We start from the raw sequence: 25,959 nt of genomic DNA, 5'->3' as shown, positions 1-25,959 counted from the left end.
GAAAATGTCACCGCACTATTACTATTTCTGACAAATTGTTTATAGCTGCCCTAGTCAACTGTGAGCTTTGCACACACTAGTTTTCAGTGGACGTTCTACAGTCCAGGGAAGTAAGTAAGTAAGTAAGTAAAAGGAAATTCATTAAATGTACCATGTTTCAAATTTACATGCAAAGAGATACTGATCTGTTATATTTTATTCATTATTCATGATGCACAACTGCTATGATTCAAACAGCATCTGCATTTCTTGTTCAACAAGTTCCATCAACCATTAGCGTTAACTTAAATAATGTTGTCAGCAGAAAATGTAATGAAATATAAAAAATAAATAATGTAATCATTTCATTTTGTTTCTTCCTAACTCTGGTATTAAGTTATAGTTTTCTCTTGCACTGTCTTATACAGTAATACCCACTACTGTAGGTAATGTCACATCTTATCATCTCTGACTCCAGTTTGGCCCCGAAGTGTCAGAGGCTGCTATTTCAGAGTTGCTCTCCTTAACACTGTGCTATCCATGTTTCCACAGGGAGTCTTGAGGATCCACTTCTTGGAGGCTCAGGATCTGGAAGGGAAGGATAAATTTCTGGGAGGGCTGATCAAGGGCAAATCTGACCCATACGGCGTCCTGCAGATCGGCAACCAGATGTTCCAGAGCAAAACAGTTAAAGAGAGCCTCCATCCCAAGTGGAATGAAGTTTATGAGGTGACAAGTTTGGCATGTCTGTTGGAGTAGGGGGTTTATATTTACAACATAACAGTTTGAATGCTACCTGCACTATCATTTGGAGTTTATTCTGCCAACTTGAATTAAGGATGTGCCTGTTTAAACAAGCATCAATATGTTGTTGTGTTCATCAGGCACTGGTGTATGAGCACTCAGGTCAACATCTTGAGATTGAGTTGTTTGATGAGGATCCAGACAAAGATGACTTCCTGGGAAGGTGAGTGCCCCACTCTGATCTTATCACATACTTCAGAACAAACACAGTCTGTTGCACCTCAGCATTATGAGTGATTGGTAAGACCATGCTTTGTTTTGTAATTGCCTAGTGCTATATAGGAAAGCAAAGGATCTGCCTGTCTGCATGTCATTACATATTGCAACCTAAACACAATAGGGGGATGAAGGTATCTGTTAAGGTATCTGTTACTTGTTATCAGTTAAAGTAAAGTAGAGATGTTATCCCACAGGCTCAAGGGCAAAGTCAGTGATTATGCTCCAAGCCTGTAACACTACACCCAGCGCTGGCAACACAAGGCATGCAATCAATAACTGGACCCATTGTTCAGATTTATAGATGTGATTTCTGTTTCTTTGTCATCCCAATTTGTCATTATCCACAGCCTCATGATCGATATGACTGAGCTGCACAAAGAACAAAAGGTTGATGAGGTAAGACACTTTCTGTTCCCAATTATATCGCCCATTTAATTAAAATTTGAGTTTATAAATCACATATATTGGGAATTATTTTTATTCTCCTTCTTGTTGAGATTTAGATGAGAAGATTGATACTTCTTTATTTATCTGTTTATAAGTATAAAGTGACAGTCAGCAGCCAGTTAACTTAGCTTAGCATAAAGACTGAAACTGGGGGAAACATCTAGCCTAGCTCTGTATAAAGACAGCAAAATCAGCCTACTAGCAGCTGTAAAGCTCGCTAATGAACATGCTACATCAACCAGGCTGCCCGCTCCCTGTTTCTATTCTTTAGTCTACTGGCTGCTGGTTTCATATTTCCCCAATTTTCAAGCCAGAAAAGAATGGTTTGGTTCCCTTAATGATTTTTGTCACATTATTCCAGTGGTTTGACCTGGAAGAAACGCCTACTGGGAAGCTGCACTTAAAACTAGAGTGGCTGTCTCTGCTTTCCACTAATGAGAAGTTGGATCAGGTACAGTATTGAAAAAGAAAAAACTTTCTACGACCACTACTACTTCAACAGAACAGTAGAAGCATGTCACTGTTATGCATTTGCTACTGATGCATGCCAGTAATCATTATCTGTGGTGACTGCCTATTTTGTCCTTCTTGTCCAATCAGGTGTTGCGCAGTGTGCGCGCAGACAGAAGCCTGGCCAATGACGGGCTGTCGTCAGCACTGCTGGTGATCTATCTGGACTCGGCAAAGAACCTGCCAGTAAGATACTGCAATGTTCACTCAATTTTAATTTTGCAATGCTATTGTTGTGATGCTGTAGCCTTATGTAATTCCTTAAGCACTTGTGCTGTAATATAGCATTAGGCTTATGTAGCCTTCTTGTTATCCACCCGGAACATACACACTGCATTTAGCAACACTCTGAACCAGTTTAGTAAGAAATTCCAGTGCAGCACTCTTGTTTGAATAAGGATTATTGGTCAATGTGCAGCAATGCTGAGTCACTTCATCAATTAGCTGTTTATGTTCTTTGAAATGTGGTTTTCACTGTGAACCAACCAACAACCAGGGCAGGTTGTTACATTACTATCCTCTACCCTCTAATATTATTCTAGCTACTCCCAAGGGAACAGCTGTGCATTATAGATGTAGCATATAGCGCCAAATGGGTCACTATGGTCTTTAGCAAGTTATATAATCAAGTCATTTGTGCTCAGAGATTGTGTCTCATACCAAAATTTTCATAGTTGTTGTCAGACAAGAACCCTGAACCTTGAAACCTCTACTTTTCAACAGCCTAGGAAAAATTTGTGCATTTTTATGTTCATCAAATGATGTTTGAAAAGCTGTCATTGCATACGGGTCATAAAGCTCACTCGTACCCTGTAAAGAATCTGGAGTCCTTCAGCTCAATATCTAAACAATATTTCAACATTTATCTCAAATTGATTTTTTCTGCCATCCCAGTCATCATAACTCCACTTTCTTTTCTTTATTCTCTTTTTCCTCTTCACCCAAGAGTGTCTTCACTGGCAGCTTAGGCTGTGGAAACTTAAGTGAGAGGAGAGCATCTGGCCTAGTCTTTTGTGAGAGCAATACTTCAGAGTATAGAACTATATGTGTGAGTCCACCAGAGCTTTTGCATCCTGATGGTGTTATCATTAGCTGTGTGCAATGATGTGGATTGAACAGTAACAGGAGTCCTTAAAACGTGCATCTTAAAGCATGTGTTAGCTGCACGGTTTTTACTGTAATGTCTAATAAAAAAGTCTCCAATAACCATTAACATGAAGCAGACATTCAAAACAGAGGACTCAGCCAGGCAAACAGCTACGCCTGCTTGGTATGCAGATGCATATTCTGCTAAATCAGTTGCTTAGTTCAAGGCTGAAATATTATCTACAAAGAGCTGGCAGAGTTCATAATGATCTCTGTCTGTATTAGTGGGCCAATTAGAGTTTGACTGTACAGATACAGAAAGCCCTTAGCTTGTTAAAAAGTCAAACTGTCTCTCAAACTAGTACTTCCAAGTCTTCCCTGTTCGAAATACCCTCATTATTCTGACCTGTGTTTTCCTCGTGAGCTCCCTGCAGTGTCAACAATATCATCCATTAAACTACTTTTTCTTTATTACCCATACTATTCATGTTTCAGTATATTTTACATATTCAACATATTTTTCTAGGTGTTTCTCATGGCTCATGCCAAGTCACTCCTGTCCTACTAACTATGGGTGTGATTTTCTCCCCAAAATCTCCTTGTGGCTTAAAGAGCAACCTGTCAGATTTCACCTATGACGGGTTGAAGCAAGTCTCAGTCTTTAAGGCGCTGAAGGTAATGTGGGAAAAATGGACTGCATGTGCAAATTACACCCTGTGTCTCATCTGTGTCTCCTCTTTGCTGGCCCTCAAATGCACTGTCCAACGTCATGTGATTGTGATGTGATCAAACAAGCGGAGAGAATTGTCCTTTTCGAAAAATGTGCACCATGATGGATGATTGCATTGTCTTCTTTATGCCTTTGTTGTGCTGAACGCCTCTTTCTTCTTATTTGGAATGATTCATGATTTTCCCAGCTCATGTGATCGTGCATGCAAAAGTCTAATGTTGCACTCAAATATGTCTAAAGTAATCATATTCAATCTTTATGGTTGATTGAAACTGTGGCCATTTTGGAGCATTTGTATTTTTACTGGAGTTGAACTGGGCCAAAGGTTTTCAGCAGCAAACAGCAACTGAACCTGCGTAACTAGATGTAGAAGGTGATCATGTCTGAGAAAGTCTGAGACTACTTTAGTGGTCTAAGACTTTTGGACCCTACTGTTTGCCAGATAAATGTACAGATATAATAGGCACTGAGGGTGGCATCATAACATGAGAAAACTTTACATTTTACATACTTAACATACACTTTATTACAGCTGGGAAGAGGCAGGCAGAGGTAGAAACAATGAATGTTCCTGCTTTAGGCCTGTTAACCACTGTCATAACAACTATGATTACCTTGTTTAGTAGTCACATTAGTAGGTGTTATACTGCATTACAACAAAGCTGTTCGTAACCAAGCACAGTCTCAGGTTACAAACACTATTACTCAGAAATCAACTGCTGCATTCCAGTTACCACGAGTGGTTTCGTGCCTTTAACCTTTCCAAGAAGTTTCAAGCCTCCCATTGTCACACACGGCGGCACTCCCTCAGTGCAATATTAGTCTAAAATGTGACAGTGAAACTAGTTTGCGCCATCTGCATCATGTGTGGGTTTTATTTGGCATTAACTAGCTGCTGCCTTTTTTTTATCCTGTTAAATATAAACCTGCTTTGTCTCTGACAAATGTGCAGCAGTTTTTCCTTCGGTTTGTCTGTACTGAAAAAAGGTTTGGAAGTCTGAAATGCAGCTTACCTGTGATAAAGTCTTCTTGTAGGTCTGTTGCCATCACTTCACCACCACAGAGTGAAGGAAATATAAGAGTCATATCGTGAGGAGGAATCAGCAAACACTTTTGAACTTTTGCAGACTTTTTCCAACCACAAATGTTGCATTTTACTGATCCAAATACATTTCTATACTTGGGATTAGGCACCAATTTTTTCAAAAGTGTGGAAAACAGACAAGTCTATGTTACTTTAAACACCATATCCCTGGCAGGAAATATTTCACATCTCCAATATTTACCTTTATACCTTAGTGAAAGTCTAGAGTCGCTAGATTCAAAATCCGATTGGCTGCATTTGACCTATGACCATTTCCTCAGGGGTGTACAAACAGTCTTGGGTCATGTTTTTCCTATCCTCAGAAAAGATTTGATCGCCTGCTCTAAAACTTCCCCTGCCCACTAACTATAAAAATCTTTTCCTTATTGGAAATGCCAACAGAAAGGTATTTTAGCACCTTAAATACAAACATATATGATATCTATAATGTGAAAGTCTATGTATTTTGATATTTTTGTGCTAAGTGCATTTAAAATGTGGATCTTAATTCTAATGTTGAGAAATAGATGTCAAATTTAAGCACTATCCTCAAGTGAAAGGATGGGTTAAGAATTAAGTTAAGACTTTCCCACCATTGTCATAGCTGCTGGCTTTTAGAGTAGGGCATTATTATTCTGCAAGGAATACCGAATAATACTTAGCTGTCACAACCCAGCATACTAAAATTAGACTGCAGAGGAGACAACGCTTGGCAATCCCCTTGGTAGCCTCTCTGCTTGCAGCCCTGCTTGTCAAAACATATGGTAATGTTCCTTCCCTTTTGAGCTACACACTCTTTCACCATGGTGCGCTTGATACAGGGTCTCAAGACGCTAGTGTTTGAGTCTGGGTGTAATTGTGTTGTCCATTACTGACGGTTATCCCTCGTGTGTCACAGTGAGGAGAATCGGCTAACACATCTCTCTCTGACTCTATAGCAGGCTGCAAAGAAGAGCAGCACTGAGCCGAGCCCTCACGTCCAATTCACTGTTGGACACAAAACACTTGAGAGTAAGGTGAGTCCTATAAGCATCCATTAGTATGATTATCTTGTCCTTATTTTGTCTTAGCTTTGTACTCCATGTATCAATTTGAGAAAAAGAAGAAATGGATCACTGCTGGCGATTTTTTTCTTCCTATTTTTGAAGTTGTAAAAAGCATTTGGACAACCAAAGATTGAATGTAGCAGTTATTTTAACTAGACTTTACCTCACATTCATTCACACACGATGACATATTAAAGCCTAAACAACACCAATTGCTCTTTACCTGTCTCTCCCTGGAGCTTTCTGTTATAGAGCACTTCCCCCTGACCATGGAATTAAAAAAGAAAGATGAACTAAAAATGGTCGTACAAGCAAATAAGATGAGGAATTACAACCACCTACCATTAAACCGTTAAGTCTCAGCTAAAGCGCTTCTAGGCTGACATTAAATGTGTATACCAACCATTTCTTATGAGAAATTTCTGTGTCGAGTTCAAAAGGGAAATTATTCAGGAGGAATAAACACTACAGTAGACCAAGTTATTGCTGATGCTGGAGTTTTGCTGTAAGCATATGATGGTTTCAGGGAGGCTTGTTACCTTAGACCCCTTTTGCAGTTTGCCCAGTAATATATTTTAGTTAAATTGGCTGTGGTCTCCTGGATTTCAAATGAAACAATGAAACAAGGAAACGATTCTCAGCTTTTATTTGATTATGCCTAGATCCACATCAGGTAGAATGGATTTTATTGCATGTTTCCAAATTTTAGATGGAAGAAAGAATTTGAGCAAATTAGCATATATACATAGGCTTTGTGTTTCCCTGACTTTTGCTTTAATTCATCCTTGTTTGGGGTTCCACAGACTCCAATGCTGAATGTGTAACAGTATTAACATTAACTGCAAGATCAACCAAGTTTTTGTTGCATATATTTTTGTCTGTTCTGACCTTATTAAAATCCAATATATAGAAAAGTATTGAAATGGTAACCTGTTGACTTTGACGCTGACGTTATATATATATACATATATATATATATATATATACATATATATATATATGTATATATATATTGTAACCAGTTCAAAATCATGTTTAAAAGCAATTCTCATAGATTAGTAAAAGTCATGAGTTGTCAAGCTGTTAAAGTTGGTACTATTGAGCTTTTATAAACTTTTGCAGGGTCAACATTAGGGTTGAATGAAATTGCCATATTTTAAAGCCCAGCACACCTTCACAGGTGTTTTCAATTCTCTGGCTGATTAGACCTCTACACAGGTTACAGTTAGGTGGGGCTATGTTGGTAATTGTGTGATGTAATCAAACTTTCAGTCTGAATGATGTGTCCCCACTCAGCCCAGAGAACAAGTCTAATCAAGTAGAATAAGTTACACCTGTGTATGTGGTTATGAAGTCTTTGTTCTCTTGTTATGTTGTCCTAGGCATGTACTGCAGACATCTTCATTTTTTATTTGTTACTGTGGCTTTTTGCTTTCAGCCTGCTCTTCTGCAAGACAACACATGTTCATTTGGCCAGTTACAAACAGTCAACTGTTTGACCATGAAAAATCCTCAGTCACTTACTTACAGTTTACTATGTTAAAGACTGCTGTTCTTCTGCAATGACCTAAAACTGGGAGACCACTGTATGTATGAAAAGTGGTGTCAGACCTACACTGTTTACTGAATACGGACCTGGACCTTTAATGCTCCCATTCATTGCCTCATTTAAAATCTAATTTGTATACAGCAAAAACAATTAAGAAACCTATCAGTGTTCTAACTGCTTCTCAGTGGAAACAAATCTTGCAGGGAAACCGGCTAATTGACACATGAAATAGTAGATTATGAGACGCTAATTATCAACAGCGTTAATTATAAGTTTTAAACAGTATTATTGTACAAAGAAGAACTTCTATAAGAACTAAAATGTTGAAATAAATCAAGTTAAAATACGAAAGAATCTAAATAAAAGTAGATACTCTTTATAAGGTGTGCAGCAGTAGGCCAAACTGTATGTAAATATGTAGACCGGAAAATATGAGAGTAGTGGCATGCCTACAGAGTTAGTGCCTTATCATTGATTTTCAAAATTCAAAATACAGCACTTTCTAATGACTGACAGTACCCCTGACAGATTTCTCAAGTGCTTTAAATAACAACTAACAAACCTGTCTGCCTTTAAAGATCCGGTACAAGACCAAGGAGCCTCTGTGGGAAGACTGTTTCTCATTCCTTGTTCACAACCCCAGGAGGCAGGAGCTCGAAGTGGAGGTAATGCTGCATAATGACACATAATGACATGTATTTTTTATAAGAACATGCTCCAAATAGTGGAAGCTGCTGACTTGTCAGATCTTCTTCTCTCTTAATGCACAGGTAAAAGATGACAAGCACAAATGCACTCTGGGTAACTTGACGGTGCCTTTGAGCAGACTGTTGGTGGAGGAGGACATGACGCTGACTCAGTACTTTCCTCTCAGGAACTCCGGGCCCAGCTCCACCATCAAACTTAAAATGGCCTTGAGGGTAAAATGCTGCTTCACTTCCCACTCATCCTCTGTGCATTATGTTCTGCTAATTCAAACAGAAATTATTATGAGAAGGCATGTAACGAGTTGCACATCTGAAATAATTGCTGCGGTGAAGAAAGTATTGCAGTGCCAATAATAAACTGAAAATTATTGATTGAATTCATAACAGCCTCTGTTGAATGGGGTGGTTGGATTGTAGACTTGCTCAAATCCAATAAAGAGTGAACATAGCTGCTAATGTTACCACGAAACTCAAACTGGTTATCACACAGTGAAGAAATACAAATTAGTGGCTGTGCGTGTTACAACTGTTCTTTTTTTTTACCACATTGTGTAACTTCACATAATTAGTAAATGATATACTCCTTGGCCTTCTGAGTAAGGCTCCCTTCTAGCTACTGTAAATATTCAGCTAGTTAGCTGGACATGCTAATTGTGCGTTATAAACACACCATTTTAATCCATTCCTCACACTTTGGTTCTTGTGCTTTAGGTTTTGAAAAGACAAAAAAAAAAAACACTACCTCCCAAACTCTTCACATGCACAGCATTGCTCATATTTCAACAACTGATGAAATCCAAAGCCTAATTCATTGAGTTTAATTCAGTTGCTAAGCTATGACTGGACAATCACTTTTGGAGGGGAGGGGTTTAGCAAAAAGTTGATTGCAGTGGTCGCATTGCTGTGAAAAGGTGAAGTTGTTGGCTTTTAAAGCAAATGTATATTGTCCAACTCCGTTCGTAACGTTCACTCGTTTCATTAAGGTGCCTTGCAATTACATGAAATTATCATGCTAATATTTAAATTCCTCTTCATGCCATAAGTTCAATTACTGTAAATCCATAAAAACCAATAACCAGGTTGGTGGGGCAAGTAAATTGCCTTGGTATTCATTGAACTGAAACTAAGCGCATTATCTTGTATTGAATCACAACTGATCAAATAAAAAAAGATGAATGCAGCTGCAACAAAAATATTGACGTCCTCTGAAATAGCTTTCTGTATTGGAACACAGCCTATCAGACATATCAGGATTCATAACAGATATTATAAAAAGGAAACAGCTTTAAAGGATCAGGGACCTTTTGGAGACATTTTAGAAAGACAGATAGCGCTATAAAGACAGATTTGGCTGAGGTGCTTTAAAAACACCCTTGAAAATATCTGATAGGTTTCACATCAGCAGTATTAAGACCACTTTACAAGAAAGGATTAATCTTGAGGATAAGTTTAACAAATCAGAGGACTGTATGTAAAACCACCAAATTAAGCAAATCCCCTTTAAAAGATAAGAAAGTTAAAACATACACAGCATGTTATTCTAGTACTTGGCTTTAGTTCTTGTTATTCATTTCATTCAGTAATGTCCTGATTCGTCTTTCCTTAGATTCTGTCCCTTGAGAAGCAGGTGTCCTCAGACCAGCCTTCCTCCGTCCAGGTCAGGAAATCCAGCGTGCCGCAGCCAACCACAGCCCCATGCCAGAAACGGTCAGCCTCAGATTCCCCGCTACCTCCACCCACACCTCCACCACCTATAGACGCTTCCACGCTTACCCTCCAACACAGGGACGGCGAGCCGTACTCAGCCAGCCCTCTTCGCAGTACCTCCAACCTGAGCACCTGCATGTCCAGTTCCCAGAAACACCTGCCTCATAATGAGTCCACACCCAGCCTGGCCTCGGACATCTCCCTACCCTTTGCCACTTTGGAGCTTCAGCAAAGGCTTCGTCAGCTGCAGAAGTAAATGGCAGATATGATATCTTATTTTCTGATGTATTGCTTTACATTTCTTAATTTCTTTTCCGGCTTTTACGTGCCTCATTTCTGTTCTGTTTTTCACTTAATTTAAATTCTGCATTTTCCTCTGATAGAGTGTCATCTTGATTTGTTTGAATATGTACCCATATTAATATTTCATCTAACTGCCTGTGAGGCTATCCATCTATCCCTGCATACATTGATGTGCACATCTTCTGTATAAATTCAGCTGCAATGTCTGGAAGTGACACTGACTGACTCTGATGTGTTTATAGTGGGTCGGCCCCCAGCCAGTACCCCCTGGGTGAGGTCCAGCTGACTGTTCGGCACAGCTGCCAGAGGAACAAACTCATTGTGGTGGTGCACGCCTGCCGGTGAGGTCCACAACCTCCATCATACACTTTTTGCTTTGAATGATACACCACTTCTGTCCTTTGTTTTTAGCTCAAGCCTCTGGCCTAAATTATGATTTGTGGGTAGAGATTCTTTAGCATGCACCATCTTGCTTCTGTGTGGAACTATACTATAGATTTAAGAATGAATAGGCATCATTAATCTGAACAACATGTGCCTGGCAACACGTGCGCGAAACCAGTTTTGTCCTGTGTGTCCTCAGTAACTTGATAGCCTTCACCAAAGACGGCTCGGATCCCTTCATCCGTCTCTATTTGCTGCCTGACAAGAGCCGGACAGGGAGGAGGAAGACCAGCACAATGAAGAGGACCCTTAACCCTGTTTATGATCAAACGTGGGTATAGAGAGAAATACTAGCTTAATATGCTTGTCACGGTCACTAGTTTAAAGATTATTCATTAGCATTCAGATGTGTGCTATTATTGTTGGACTTTACAAATGTGTTCTGTTCTCAGATGTTTAAAGGTTTAGCGATGCTTCAACCATTTATTGAACCAGTCTGTAGTTTGAATTCATTTGATATCTGACTCTGTTTTCAGACACCTCAGGAGCTACTTTGGTGTCTTAAGGATTTTCTTAAGGACATTAAGATCACAAGCCACATTGATGCCAAAAAAGTTGCAGCTGTGGAATATATTATGTCATTTTTTTTTTAATTTTACAATATGACAGCATTTTTCTTAGTAATCAATAATTAACCAAAGTCTGTTATCAGTGAAACCATGGCCACTACAGTCATATCAAGTGCAGTCAGTGTTAGTCGTTGGACACTTTTGTTTACAGTTGAGTTATAGGGCTCCAAAGCGCCAACAAAATCTCCTGCCTCATGAATTTAACATCAGAGCTAATTGTGCTCTTGGATAAGCGCCTTCTTCAACCTGATAAGGCCTTGAGAGGAGGATTTGCCAGCCTTCTTTTAAGTCAACCAATTTAGTACCAAAACAATTATTCAAATTAACAATTTATCAAAGTAACAGTTTCAGCTATTTCAATTTGATTAATTATTAAATGATAGATTGGTGTCATAAAATGTGTGTGTACTTGTGTGTGTTTGTAGGTTTGAGTTTACTGTGTCTATTGTGGAGCTCCACAGGCGAACTCTGGATGTAGCAGTGAAGAACGGAGGGAGCATCCTGTCCAAACACAAGGGGCTCTTGGGAAAGGTTCTTGTTTCTGGCTCTTATTATGAGTATTTTCTAGCAGCAGAGCCAGCCCCAAGTACTCTGAAAACTTAATTTCTTTCTCACTTTTTGTTCAAAATTGCAGGTGCTGGTAGATTTAAGTGGGGAGGATATATCCAGAGGATGGACACAATGGTAAACTTGTGTTTTATCTTTGCCCTGTGCAATATCCAGTGTTTTCTTCATGTAATAAACAACCTGTTTTAGTGCTTAAATAGATAATCTTTTTGTTTTCTCTTGCAGGTATGATTTGAGTGAAGATGGATTGTCATCTCAAGGCATAACAAGGATTCAAGACCCCCTCCTCACATAGTGAAACATCCTTTCTGCTGTAATATAGTGATCTCATTAATATAAGGGCACATCATTTTGTTTTTTTCATTTATATTTTTCATGTAGTTTACAGGTATTATTTCAGCACACAGGTTTTTCAAACATTTCCTGTTTTTATTTCATTATTGATCACGATTGGAACATACTTCAACATACTGTAGTGAAACACACTGACTGCCTTGTCTTTGTTTTCAGTGTTTTATGTAAATATCAAGTTGCTAATTCATAGTTAGGAGAATTTGCAGGGGTTTTCCTGACATTATATTTCCTTAAAGGAAATGGTGTTGAAATCTGTCAAAACTGTTATTGCTTTCTGTCTGGTTTGTTAAAATGTGACAAATTCTGTTTTTGTCATGTGAGAAAACTCTTACCAAAGGAACAGATACAATCACAAAAGTAGGCATAAGTAGCAGTCTTGACTTTGATATTTTTTGTTATGGAGTGTTATTTGATTGTTTACCTCTTATTGTTCTTTATGCTTGATTACAAACATGGAATGCATATATGCAGAGAATAAAATGATTGCTCTGTATATTTTAAGAGGACCTTGTGCAATATTGGTTGTTCTGAACATTGTCTCAGATACTGAAGATCTGGGGGCATTTTAGGGCTATGAACAAGTGCTGTATAATTTGATCAAAAGGATACTTGAATGAGGGTTTGTTGTTCAAACCAAATGTGAGTTTAGCAAAGTAAAAAAAATGAAAAGAGACAACAATTATTGTATTTTATGAGCAGGACCGCCAGAATTAAGATGGCACAGCTGTGTCATAGGCTTGCACATGTTTTGCCATGCAGTTATAACTGTTTGTTGGAGCTTTTAAATATTTTTCTTGTTATCTATCCTGTGCCTTAAAAAGACCCACTATGTAATTTTTGCCTTCTTAACCTTATTATTTTGAATGATATGATGCCTCATGGCTTTTGAAGAATAAATGGTTTCTCTTCTGAAAATCGTCTTGCTTGTTTTTATTGGTTGGTCCTTTGGTCCAGCAACGATGACTGATTTGACAAATTAAATGTAAATATGCAGTTGCCCTGGGCAAATTACAAAATTTGTTGATTTTTGAGGTGAAAAGAAGTAAATACAACAGTACTGCAAACAGATAAGATATACCTAACAGATAACTAGATAACAGATAAACCTTTCTTCAAATGTTATGTTTGTGGTGCCACTGGCTGCCACACAACCCATTATTATTTCCTACCCCATGTTTAACAGTTGGCAAAGGGGATAAGCGCTGATTTAGTACATGCACATTTCACATTTCAAGTGTTTTTTCTTCCTCTATTTTTTAGGTTCAAGATAACAGTGCATTAACATTTGAAGAAAGACTTCTTTTTTTAATGTATGTTTGCTGCAGGGATTGTATCAACAAACATAATTTGCCTGAACTATTGCATATTATGTTTATTGCATGTTATGTATGGGTATTCTGGTAGGTGTGGCGCTGAAGTGCCCTTGAGCAAAACGATTCATTTGACCTTGCAGCATAATTACCCTTGAGGATTGGGGTGTAATCATTGAGAGAGATTTCCTATAGAAAACTAAAATCACGTGTACAACTATAACGCCATCGTGGAGACTTGGAGCCCTGGTAAAGAAACCCCGTTCTGTAGCCTCATCCCATATAACCTGATAACATAGAACATATGCAGTGATTTGTCGCCATCGAGTGGCAGAAGAAGCGAACTACAACTAAACGTCTTCGGGGTAAAAAAATGACGCACGACGTCATGACGCACGGAATCGACTTTATCCAAATTTGCGCGGGTTCGGGGTTGTTATGGGTGGTTGTCATTTGGCTTTTTCTGGCTCACGAAATTAAAAGTAAAAAGGTAACAGATGAAGCTATTGTTACATATCTTACTTTCATAATTGGAAGGCATAATACTTCCAGTAACAACGGACGGAGTTGGATAAACTTTCGCTAATAACACTTTAAACGCTAACGGCAACCGGACTGCCATGTTTGTTTTGGTGCTGTTAACAAGTACGCCGGAGAGTTAACGCCAAAATAGCATACATAGTATTTAACGTGACTTTGTTTTTTCATCGTAGGTTTACTTCAAATTTTCACACCGAAAACCGAAACTATGTCCAAGCGAGAGGCATTTTTAGAAGCCGCTTGTAAAGAAAATGTGGAGGACTTCTTTCATTTCATCCAGCTTCACGTAAGTGAATTCACATAAGATAATATCAAAGTGTTCACCTCCTTCAGGAATATCCTAAGTGCGTATCAGATTGTGCCGTAGGTTCATTTTCAATTTTGCATTTTGGGAGGCCTTGCGCTAAAACGTAATACTTGAGAAATAATCTAGACACACTTTTAAGTTTAACGCTATACAATTCAAAGGCACCAGGAACTCCAGCTTCCAGAAAGCACCAACACCAACACTTTTTTGTATTATAATCTTCATGATTTATTTTCCAGGGCTCTTGTGTTTAACTGACTTGACTGTTGCAATCATATTAAGATAGCATCTAATTTCAGGTGTATATAATACTTTGTATTGTTTGTAGTACTTCTAAAAACTAGGAAATTGGAGTTTAAAGTCGAGTCTCAAACACTGATAATGACATAATTTGGGAATTTATTCTTAAATGCCATTACATATAACTTTCTGAAAATAGCAGTTGCTATGTTCTTTGTTTAATTGACTAATTTAGTTTAGAAGATGCAAAAAAGGACGCACATGTTACTAGAGCCCAAAGTGATGTGTGAATCACTTATTCTGCATTTGTTGTCAGAAATGATTTGGTATTTTTACCCAGTGACAGGTTATGAAAAGTGGAACAGATTTTTCAGTCATCTACTACTGAGAATGAAAAGTATAGAATGTTTTTAACTGTCAGAACTGATGTTTGTGCTTTATGTCTCAAGTTGTTTCTGCCCCCCTCCTGTCTGTATTGTTGAGCAGAAGAACAAAGCGGAGCCCTTCGATGTGGAGGAAGTGGTGCAGGAGATGCCCAGACACCAGAGGGAGGCTCTGTGGGCAAAACTGGCCTCACTCCTTCAGGACGTCCTGCAGGAGTTACCTCCTGAGCGCTGGGAGGAGAACAGAGAGGAGGGCATGGAAGTGGAGTCAGCTCAAGACCCTGTTAGTTTATCAGTCATCATATGTACAGTTACAGAAATATACAAACAAGGAGCGTGCAAAGCAGTCCTATTTTTTTTGTTCTTTTTTGCTCTATCATATTTTAGATTTTATTGCACGAACCACAAACCACATAGTTTTGTTTGCATACAATACTTTTTTAAAAACATTTTTGTGAACATCTCCCTATTAACTTTTCCTTCAGAAACATGTCATGGCTGTTGTGGATGGCGTGGCACTAGTGGCGTTATTGTCTGTAAAGGTTTTACAAGATGGTGACACCTACAGTACCCTTCTGGAAATTGTCCACAAACTTCATGGTGGGTGTTCTTGCTCATTTTTCTCTCTGCTATGTGCTGTCCTACATTATCTTGCACTACATGAAATTAGTCTCGGATTGTGTCTTTCCCTCAGTTGTTCTGGTGTCACTGCCTGTCTCAGAGGCACCTCTGCAGCTCCATATCCACACACTGTGCGAAGCCTGGTGGAAGAAGGGGTTGAAAGAGAAAGAAAAGTTTGGTCGAACTGCTTTTCTCATCTCTTTGCAGAAGAGCTTCATTTTGAAGAAACCGGTCAGTATATGACCTCAGCCATATGTCACATCAGACAATATTGGGCCTTAAGGATATATTTTCATCATTAAACTCTATTGTATAATCTACCGCTAGGTTTTTCCCATGAAATTATAAGCAATATCGTCTCATAAACATTCCCCAAGTATCTGTTGAACACTAATAGCTTAAAACAGACATGGGGTTTAGGGGCCTGATATCATTTATGTATAACACTTTCATCTTGTGTCTATTGACAGGGTGTTGAGATCCAAAGACTCTGGAGTCTCCATGATGTGCTCTTGAGTCTGGACTACACATCAGAAGACAACAAGCAGATAATTGACTTGTTGCTTCAGTGTTTTCACCGTCCTATTTACTTAAGGAATGAGGATGTGAGTAGAATGATATTTAGCTGCAGTGTGTATTTGCATGAGTCATTGTCTCTGTTTGTTTTGATTTTTTTCTTGAAGCTTTTTCTCTGAGCTGTCAGCCTGATTATGTGTATGCTATCACAGGGGAAGCGATTCCTGGTGTTTCTTTTCAGCTGGAACGTCAACTTCATCTGGGTTATTCATGGCACCATAAAAAACCAGCTGGAGTTTTATAGCAAGTAAGAAGCCTACTACCTACTCTGTTTGACAGAAGTTCATTTTCTCTCCATGTTAATACCAATTAACTTGTTTTTGTTCAGGACCATGACTGCTCACATTTCGGAGGTCTACTTCAGAGCATGGAAGAAAGCTAGCGAGGACTTCTTGGAGCAGATTGAGAGCTTGTGCATTCAGGATTTTATGCAATGTGCCATCTTCCTTCATAGAGCATCTCCTGTCCACGCCAAAGTCCGACAGGTAGATTTATTACCCCGCTGCTTTAAATATATTTTCCCCCCATATTTACAGTCATTATGTGCATCGTACACTGTGTGTTTAATCTTTGATCTCCTTGCTCTTGTTTACAGATTGTGAGCTATTTCCACACAAGGAAGGGCTGTCAGAAAGTGGACAAGATGGTCTATAATCTCTACAGGCCCATTCTCTGGAAAGCTTTAAGGGTATGCATACAGATTTTAAAATACAGTCATACTAGCATCTCTGTATTTTATTTTAACGTGTTTCTGTTTGATTTGTTCAGGCTCCTAACTTTGAGGTACGTGCAAATGCCACTTTGCTCTTCACTGAGGCCTTCCCACTCCATGACCCGGATCAGAGCAACGAGACTATAGATGAGAACATTCAAATGCAGCTGGACACATCAATGGTCAGAGCCGTTCAATCCATTCAACTACTTACTTTTTGCTGTGAGTTTGAGAAACTAAAACCACCACCTGTCTGTCATCCACAGGGCCTCCTCGATGACCCTCACCCTACTGTGCGCTCCAATGCCACCCTGGGGGTCTGTAAGATCCTGGCTAAGTGCTGGGAGCTTCTCCCTCCGACAATTATCACAGACTTCCTGAAGAAGCTGGTGATGGAGCTGGCGGCTGACACCAGCTCCCCTGATGTCCGTTGTTCAGTCTTCAAGGTAGGATCCTAACCCAAGATCTTTTCCAAGATCTAAGGTCAGGACAAGTTGAGTAAAGAGTTAAAGTAATCAGGAATTCTTGTCCAAGCGTTGTGTGAAACCAAATTAAGGGAGGTTATTGTCACTGCAGGCAGAATTAGCACGATTGGTGTTATTGGCAGTAAACAGGATATTTAATGACTTGTGGTTTGTATAATGCTTTCCCCAGTGTCTGACTATCGTCCTGGACAACGCTCTCAGCCATCCACTGATTGAAAAACTCCTGCCCACTCTCAAGTACAGCCTTCATGACAACTCGGAGAAAGTCCGCACAGCTTTCCTGGACATGCTTATCAAGGTCAAGGCAGTGCGTGCTGCAAAGGTAAAGCATGTGTAGGGTTTCTTTTTGCTTTTACACATTGTTTAAAAACGCACTAGCTTGACATAGTTGAAATTGTAGGAAATTAGAAGTTCCTTGTCAACAATTGAGTATCAGGATGAGGAACATGTGAGCACACATGTTAATCAGAGCACAGTATTTCATCATCTATACTAAAGATTCATTTAAATGCTTGATGCAAATCCAGATGTCATTCAGCCAAATTACACTGAGACAAAATAATTCAGATACAAGATGCCTGTTAATGCCAGGTGTAAAAGGAGACAACCTTTTTCCTTATTTTTTTCTCCTTGTGCACCACCCTCCAGTTCTGGGATGTTTGCAGCATGGACCACCTGCTGGCCCGCCTGGCTACTGATTCCCATTCAGTCTCCAAGCGTGTTGTCGATCTGCTCTTCAAGTCCTTCTTCCCTGTCAACGAGTCAGATAGGGAGTGGTGCTGTCGGTGCATCACCCTCATCCAGATGAATCCTATGGCTGCCAGGAAGTTCTATCAGTATGCTTACAAACACACAGCCCCAACTAACATAAGTAAGTGCTGCGTTTAGGGTACTGAAACGCAATTTATTTTCCACTCACAGAATGTTTGAAGCTAGAAGTATAACAGAATTATTTAACACATTGCATTTGTAGCACAGATATTGTTAGTCCCATCTGATATAGTAGTAGCCATCTATAATTTAATCACTTTTGCCCTTGTGGGAAAAAACAATTTCTTCTTTTCCAGTAAAGCTGATGTTGGCCATTCGCCGTGTTCTGAACAGCTGTATCCAGACTGACTGTGACCTGACTGAGATTAATGACAGCAACAAGGAGAACAGTGCAGTAAGAGATGCAGCTCCACAAACTAAACTTTGTCCTATCCATATTCCCAAAATTGTTTGCTCAGATTGGAACTGCAGTATTTGATGTCATCAGCATGTATGCTTATACTCAGCTTCTTAGGGACGCCTGTAAAATAAAAAGGCAATCTAATACAACTCTGCCATAGATTCTACCTTAACAAAGATATTGGTGTACTGACAATGTCAAAAAGGTATTAATTTAACTACATTTCAATATAATGCAGTCCTATACAACATCACTGCTAACTACCTCTGTAATAAACATAAAGCTGAATTAACACCTCTCAGAAAACAACAACAAAAACTATCCTTTATGAAGAAGGAATATGTGGCAGCTGTTGTGTAGTGTATCTAATGTGCCTCATAAAGTGGCCAAGGAGTGTAAATCCTCTCATTTGAGAAGTTGGAACCTACAATTGCATTATCAGTCAATCGTTAATCGTATGAATCGACTAATCTCTTCAAACCGAACCTGTGTTTGCGTTTTATCATGCAGATCAAAAACGCTTGTTGTTAATTTAGTTGGCAGTCTAAACTTCTGACAACTTCTGTTGTCTCTAAACCTTAATGAGGTAGGATGTGGATGTATGTCTTTACTGTGTGTCTGGGTTTATGGAGATACAATCTAGATTTTGATCTCAGCAGGCTGAACCTGTGAAGTTGGGAAAAGACAAAGCTGTTGTGTCCAGTCTGCTGGAGCTCGTGGTCATCCTGTGGAGAAGCGTCGACAAGGCCCTGAAACAAAATGAAGAGGCCCAGAAATACGCTTTTGCCAAGTTCGGAAATGTCATCTCTAAGTATTTCCAGGCCTTTGAGGTATATCAGCTGTAGTGTTGTATTATTTATATTTTTACAATCAGTTATTTGTCCATTAACAAGTATTACAGTGAGACTTGATTTGTTTTACAGGATGAGCGATGTACTGTTCCTCTCATACAGCTGGCCTCATTCATGCCCCCAGCTGCAGTTCCAACATTCAGGTGAGTAGTAAAGTGCCTTCTGTCTGTCTATCTGTCTCAGTCTCATTCAGCTTTTCATATTTCATTTGATGTTTTACACTCATGCGACTTTTTTCTTTTACTGACTTTGCCCTGTCTAACCTGTCTCCCTCACCCTGCTTTGTCATTCCCAGCTGTGGCGTTCTGTCCAGGCTGAGGAGGATGGACCCAGGAGCTGTGCCAACACAGTACAGCCAGCTGTTAGACTGCATCTGTAGCTGGGGCCAGGCTGCTGACATCGTGGAACTCGTCACTGACTGGCTCACTGAAGCTCTGCCCAAGCACGGGGTCAGTCAATACAACATCAAAGAGCTGGGAATGGACAGGAAGGGCTAAACGGGCATTATATACATGAAAAGAAAGAGAGGTTTAATCCAGATACACATCCCTCGTTACTCTTTGTGAAAGTCATCTCCCTGTCATCTTTAGGAGAAGGCTAACACCAATCGAAAGGTGCGTATCCAGGAGACAGTGGAGGCCAAACCTGACCTGGCACTGGCTTACCTGGAGTATCTGTTCAGCCACACTTCAACACAAGAGAAAGTCCAGGCACTTGGTCAGAGACCACTGAAGCAGCTGCATACAGTTCTAGGAAACTGGAAGGTATGTTGATCATTGAATATTATTACATCTCAGCTCACTTAAATCTCACGCATGACTCACCTGAGTCATTTGTTTTTTAATATATGACCTTTCAGTCCATGGATTCCACTTTAATACTTGTGCGTATGACTTTAGCATACATACATCCATGTTGTTGTTTCATAAATAGTTCCTCTTTGATTCCTGTCAGATATATTATTTAGTGTGGTTCTTTTTTCTCTACAGTCAGTGCTGTACACTCACCTCAGCTCCACCACAGAGGATCCTCAAAGGCCCAGTTTGGAGACTGCACTGAAAGCCTTCACATTCCACGGCCGTCTTGGCGCACATCTGCAACATAATGTGAGTTTCTTAGTGTTGCATACGATATGTTTTTCCTTTTATTCTTCCTGATGAAATCACGCTAATACATTTTTGTTTTGTGTGTCCAAATATAAATGGTTAACCTTCTTAAACGAGGGATGTACCAATCAGAAAGGCCAGATAGGTGCCGTTACTGATTCTATGAAGCAGACTGGCTTTCGGCCATTATATTACTGGTCCACATTGAATATAGTATCTTTGTTAATGTCATTTAGCCACAGTGGGCTGTCCAGTTAGGTTTTTAGTGCCACAGGAATCCTTGGCCTCATGTTACCAAAGATAGAAAGGATTTGAGGTAAACAGATTTTAAATTTATGAAAAACAGAGACCTGATATTGGATCATAATTGGCAGACATCCTTAATTGAGGTATAGGAATCTGTATCAAGAGAGAAAAAACTGGATCAGCACATCCCTAAATTGAATTAGAAAAGCAATTTAAGGAAAAAAGAAAATCAAATCCTTTGCTTCTTCCCTAGTCCTCGAGAGATCGTGACTATCTGCTCTCCCTGGAGAATATGGGAGCTTGGGTCGCTGAAAGGGTGTTGCCCTTCCTGGCTAAATGTTCCGCCAACGATGGGGATGATTCAGAGAAGCCACAGCCACTGGCCGCACAGATAACTGAGGTGAGCTCTACTATTAATAATGTAAACGCGTTCTTTAAAAGCCAGCTTACATGCTTGAATCTCCAGTTTCCAGCAGCAGTCTTTAAACTGGAAAACATCCACTCAAAGTCGAATTTGCCCAAACAAATATGTGTTGGGGATTCTCTAAGTATCGAATGTCTTGCCAGACACAAGCATTTCATTTGGGCAAAGAGGGAAAATGTGTGTGGTCTCCATTAGGGGAAATGGCACACATTTCTCTATTGTAGCATATTTGCAGCTGTAAATGAAAGTGTTTTGTTTCATGAGCAAATAACGTCAGCACACAATCAGACCAACACTTACATAATCATCTTAATATCACTGAACTCTCCATGGAGGATGTTTCTGAATCTTTCTGGTGCTTGTTGTGTACTAAACATCTTAGTGAAACTACATTGCGGTGAGGTTTGTGAGGGATGTGGATGATATGAATGGATGGATGGTTGTGAGAATCATCTTGGAGTGCATCTTTATTTCCTAAAATATACTTTCAGTAAGATCATCTATGCACATTGTAAAGTCAGTCCAAGCAAGATCATTTCTCTGCAGGCAAATCCAGGCAAATTAAATCATATCTCCTTGTTCATATATTGCCAGTTTCAATTTTTGTCTTACTCATTTACTCCCCAATAAATAGCCTGTACCGATGCTATAGATGAAAATACAGAGTTATGGTGTTATCCAGAACATTAAGCTTTGTGGAGCCTTTTTGCCTCTTGCTCGCAGGACTTTCAGTTCTGCTCGGTAAATTTAGACTCCTCATAGATTTTTCTGCTCCAGTCCACACACACTCTGTACTGTACATGCCTCCTCCTGCTCATACTGCCATACTAAAATGGGTTTATTACCTTATTTGTGCCATTATTTTCAGCCTGTCACCACACGACTGCTGCTGTAGTGTTAGGGGGATCGTAGGCAGCTTCCACAGGCCACCAGCTCCCGTTAGAAATGAACATTAGACTGAAATGTCGTTCTCCTGAGACTAGGTGTTGTCTCTATTTGTCGTTGAATTTCAAAAGTCTCCCCCCTTTTTTTTTGAGTGTGAACCATTTTTCTTCATCATGATGGTGATGCATTTTAACAGAGCTTCCTGACAGTGTGCCGAGATATTTTGCTTGTGGGTTTGGGCGACGAAACTTTCAAGGGTCAAATCCTCCACCTGTGCTCGCTCGTCCTCCTCTCAGGTGAGTGTTTCAAATTTCTTTTGTAGTGTTTTACAAAACAAGAGCTGGTATGCTGAATTTATTTAAGAGAATACAGTTTTAAAAAGACAGATTTTTAACAAGAAACTAGCATTCATTTTACTTATATAGTACTTACATAGTCCTTTTCCTTTGTGTTTTCAGAGGCAGGCTACCTCTGTATTCCTGCAGTGCTGCCAATTTTGAAGGAAGTGGTAGATAGTTATGCACCCGACGACAACAACAACCAAGGTCAGGAAAATCAGGAGGATCCAACCACTGTCGTTCTGGGTGTGGTGGCCAACATCTTCCAGAAGATTATAGAGCTCTTAGCTCGCCGCCTAAGGAAGGAACCAGAGGAGGGAAAACGGGTGCGCTGAGATTTGTTGTTTTGATATTTTTCCATTTTTCTATGTATTGTGTGTACTTCTTGTTTTACATGAACCTTGCTTATTTCTTACGTAATCTTTGATCGCTTCCACACCTGTTGTTTTCCCGAGAGGTTGTCAATACAACATGAACATGTACTTTGAAAATGGTCTTCGCAGGAGTCTGCTTCTCAGCACTGTACAAGTTGCTCACTTAGTGACTTCCTCTGTCTTTCTGCCCTGACTGTAGCTGTGTCAGTCAGCTGTCCCTGGTCTGACAGAGGTCCTCCAAGTGGTACAAACATGGGACAGAGCACCTCTCAGCGGGGTCTTTTCTACTCTTTTTGCCATCATCATTGTGGAGAAGAGACATTTGCTCCAGAAGGTACGAGCTGGAAGAGCATGGTAGCAATAAAAATATGTCTCTTACCAAAATCTCAGATGTCCTCGAACTGATAAGGGTATTCCTAAGTAATTTAAGTAAGGGGATGATTTATCAGGGCTCTGAAGTGGTAACCTGAAATATTAGTGTGTGTTGTCAGCTGCTGTGCTTGTATTTTTAAAGATTACCCATCCTGAAGAGGTGATCACCCCAGAGTCAGTGGAGGACATGCCTCCTCTGTCCAGTGTCCTGCTGTCTGTCATCCTCAAGTCACCGTCTGTTAGCAGGTAAATATCCTCAGTCCCTTTTTTTTCTAACTTGGACTTATTCTTCTGTTTAGTTTAACACATAATGTACACATAAGACCTAAACATAATTAGCATTCAAGAGTATAAAAGCATTGTTTGTTGACGTGGGCTTCTTTTAGGGCATTTTTGACAGAGGTCAGCTCATCTCTGGACTCTGAGGCCATCAGCAGTCTGAATGAACTGGCTGCCGTCCTGCACGTCTTGGCTGTCATCAAACACGGTGGGTATTCATCATGAGAAAATTAATTCAATCAGATTTTTTATTAATGACCAGGATAGCTCAAATATTCATATCAGGTATTTTCTTTTTCTGCTGATAAAGATGTATTTCAGTTTGTTAGATGTTAAATGTTTTTGTTTTACAGCTGGACAATCTAAGGCGGGCTTGAAGAGAGCAGCCACATCTGCCCAGCAGCAGCTGTACAAACATGCAGTCTCATCTGTAGACAGCAGAGACATCCAGGGGTAAGTGGGGGGAAATCGGATGTTGATCAGATGTTTTCTTTACATAATCTGTTAATAAAAAAATTTATTTTTATGTGGTTTTTTTTCCGACAGGGTTATTTTTGAATCTTCTGTGAAGACCTTGAATGAAATTCTGGATTTATAGGTTCCCCTCTTTGGAAAAAAAAGAGCCTTTGTTTTACAGTTGTATTGTTATAAAGCAGAGGAGGGAAGTTTAATATCTGTTTTGTTATTAGCATTACAGACTCGCTGTTGCTGGCAGACAAAAATGAGACAATAAATGTTTCAACTTCGCTGAACGGGATTTTAGAAGATATGGTTTGGATTGAAAGCAAAAGCTGAGAACAAGAGCTGGTTTGTGACCATATTTCTTCAGATTGGCTCCACGTCTATGTGTTTATTTATTTCTTGATAGCACATCCATTACTCAAGTCTTGTCTCAGATGTTGAGAATTGATAATGTTAACAAATATTGATCAACTTCTCCAGGCCAAAAGAATAACGTGTGGTTTCTTAGATTGAGTGGCATTCTTTTTTCTTTTTTTTTTAACTCTTTTCTCCACAGCTCTGTGCTTTTAAACAATTTCATATAAAATCAGTATATATTTCTTCATGTTTCACTATCTGTGTTCATATATATATATATATATACTATATATACTTGTTGGTCTGTCAGCATTATAGGCTGTAGTGTGCGACTAATACGAATAAAACAAACTGTATCAATCAACATAAACTAGATGTTTATTTCTTTCTCAGATGGTTTTCTTGCCTGTACAGGAGTTTACCAAGTAATAACCCAGTACAAACAAGCAATAAATCATCCTCTCACTTAGCTTCAGTCTCAAAAGAGAATGGTTATTTTGCTTGTCAGTATTTGTGATTGTGCAGCTTTTTTGAGTATTTCCCTTCAGTGAAACCTTTTACTAAAAATGGAACCTACCTCAAAATTTTTCTCAAGTACAGTGCTTTAGAAAATGTACTAAGTTACCTTCTATTGCTTTATTTAATGTTTTCTTTTCATCCCTAATATTCCTCTAGTGTAATTTTATGCTGTGATATCTTCTGTATCATAAATCTAAAGCAGTTCAAGTCCAGCAATGGTCCTTAAATGGTGCAAAGGTAAGCGATAAACTGCCCAAGGTAAAACAAAAGTTTACGTCACCAAAGATTTAGATAGAAAACAGGCCTTTTACTGAGATTCTGAGTAGTACTGTAGTACTGTATATATTGCTATCAGAATGGTTAAAAAAAGAAAAGAAAAAAAAGCAAGTAACACAGGAGGACAGACTGGTTGGCCAGGGGTTCATCCTACAGCGAGATAATGACCCAAAACATTAGAAGACAAGAACCAGACGGTGGCTTCACATGATGGAAGAGCAGCGCAGTCTCTAGATCTAAACCCCATAGAGCTGTTTTTAGATGAACTGGACAAAAGTGAAAGCAAAGCGAGCTGCAAGTAAGACACATTTGTGGGAACTTTCTAAACAATGTTTCATTTCCATTGTAGAAAGGTCACAAGTGTGTTCAGCTGCTGCCAATGATTCAAAAATTTAGATTAAATTTAGTTCCATGTTCTTGTTTTTAAAATCCCCATTGTTTATTTTTTCTATCTTAATTTCAGGAGCGCAGTTTTCATGTTGTTGTCATAGGTTTTTCAGAGTTACCTGTACTACATTAAGCCAGTTGATTGTGTAATGTGCAGCCCCTTGTTGCATCTTTGTGTATGTCATGGTCATACTTACCACAGCATAAAATTATTATTGTACCTTTTTCATACAACATTACAATGGGAATCATGGGCTATATTATAGGTTTTACCCAATAGCCTAATAGGACTATGATAACACTTAGTGTAGTGATATGTTGTCCTGTGTAACTCGTGCTCCTCAATTTTTTCGAACAGTATATTTATTTTAAAGTCAAGTTAATAAGATGAATCAATCAGTGTCAACTTCCTTTATTTTTTCTATTTGTTTGTTGTTGTTGTTGTTGTTGTTGTTGCCCGCACGGCTTCCAGGCTGTAATCATTCAGTACTCCTGTCTCCTCTCCCTCCTCATCCATCTATCAATCTATCCATCCATCTTTCATCCATCCATCCATCCATCCATCCATCCGTTCAAGGCGCTGTTGCATGCTGCACGCATCATCCCTCCTCACCATGTGTGTTTGACGTCAGA

General features: G+C 39.3%; 2 protein-coding genes across 5 annotated transcripts in view; both read left to right on the top strand.

The window, feature by feature from the left end:
• Window positions 1-12,946, top strand: part of esyt2 (extended synaptotagmin 2) — a 30,324-nt gene extending 17,378 nt beyond the window's left edge. The window contains exons 9-23 of one of the 3 annotated variants that reach the window (XM_022767172.1): window positions 532-708; window positions 864-946; window positions 1,350-1,398; window positions 1,811-1,900; window positions 2,050-2,145; window positions 3,658-3,720; window positions 5,801-5,875; window positions 8,033-8,119; window positions 8,225-8,374; window positions 9,768-10,120; window positions 10,414-10,512; window positions 10,755-10,886; window positions 11,610-11,715; window positions 11,819-11,868; window positions 11,977-12,946. In XM_022767172.1, the coding sequence (XP_022622893.1) occupies window positions 532-708; window positions 864-946; window positions 1,350-1,398; window positions 1,811-1,900; window positions 2,050-2,145; window positions 3,658-3,720; window positions 5,801-5,875; window positions 8,033-8,119; window positions 8,225-8,374; window positions 9,768-10,120; window positions 10,414-10,512; window positions 10,755-10,886; window positions 11,610-11,715; window positions 11,819-11,868; window positions 11,977-12,046 (1,680 nt within the window). In that variant the 3' untranslated portion in view covers window positions 12,047-12,946. Of the gene's footprint in view, window positions 1-531; window positions 709-863; window positions 947-1,349; window positions 1,399-1,810; window positions 1,901-2,049; window positions 2,146-3,657; window positions 3,721-5,797; window positions 5,876-8,032; window positions 8,120-8,224; window positions 8,375-9,767; window positions 10,121-10,413; window positions 10,513-10,754; window positions 10,887-11,609; window positions 11,716-11,818; window positions 11,869-11,976 lie in introns of all 3 variants that reach the window. The other 2 variants (XM_022767171.1, XM_022767173.1) reach the window with 2 other exon arrangements.
• Window positions 12,947-13,840: 894 nt separating this feature from the next.
• Window positions 13,841-24,371, top strand: ncapg2 (non-SMC condensin II complex subunit G2). Of its 2 annotated transcripts, none has more exons than XM_022767176.1 (27): window positions 13,841-13,905; window positions 14,129-14,241; window positions 14,989-15,168; window positions 15,371-15,485; window positions 15,580-15,737; window positions 15,977-16,111; window positions 16,235-16,329; window positions 16,411-16,567; window positions 16,678-16,770; window positions 16,851-16,976; window positions 17,061-17,240; window positions 17,449-17,601; window positions 17,928-18,150; window positions 18,347-18,444; window positions 19,110-19,280; window positions 19,374-19,444; window positions 19,597-19,750; window positions 19,892-20,065; window positions 20,291-20,407; window positions 20,907-21,053; window positions 22,159-22,258; window positions 22,421-22,626; window positions 22,874-23,008; window positions 23,189-23,292; window positions 23,433-23,533; window positions 23,679-23,778; window positions 23,872-24,371. In XM_022767176.1, the coding sequence occupies exons 2-27, from the start codon at window positions 14,164-14,166 to the stop codon at window positions 23,921-23,923; spliced, it is 3,423 nt and encodes a 1,140-aa protein (XP_022622897.1). In that variant the 5' UTR covers window positions 13,841-13,905; window positions 14,129-14,163; the 3' UTR covers window positions 23,924-24,371. The 2 variants fall into 2 exon arrangements, with proteins under 2 accessions (XP_022622897.1, XP_022622896.1); XM_022767175.1 differs by having other exon boundaries at window positions 19,107-19,280.
• Window positions 24,372-25,959: the final 1,588 nt, after the last annotated feature.

Source organism: Seriola dumerili, unplaced genomic scaffold (genome assembly GCF_002260705.1).
Source record: "Seriola dumerili isolate Sdu_G_001 unplaced genomic scaffold, Sdu_1.0 BDQW01001124.1, whole genome shotgun sequence".
NCBI lineage: Eukaryota > Metazoa > Chordata > Actinopteri > Carangiformes > Carangidae > Seriola > Seriola dumerili.
Note: the sequence above shows the minus strand (reverse complement) of the source record. Positions and strands in the feature narration are given on the sequence as shown.

Bases quoted from the DNA above. Each gene is read 5' to 3' on its own strand.
- ncapg2 (XM_022767175.1), top strand. From the start codon at position 14,164: ATGTCCAAGCGAGAGGCATTTTTAGAAGCCGCTTGTAAAGAAAATGTG. The intron at 16,112-16,234 runs GTGAGTAGAATG...ATGCTATCACAG, and splicing joins TTTACTTAAGGAATGAGGAT to GGGAAGCGATTCCTGGTGTT. The intron at 16,977-17,060 runs GTCAGAGCCGTT...TGTCATCCACAG, and splicing joins TGCAGCTGGACACATCAATG to GGCCTCCTCGATGACCCTCA.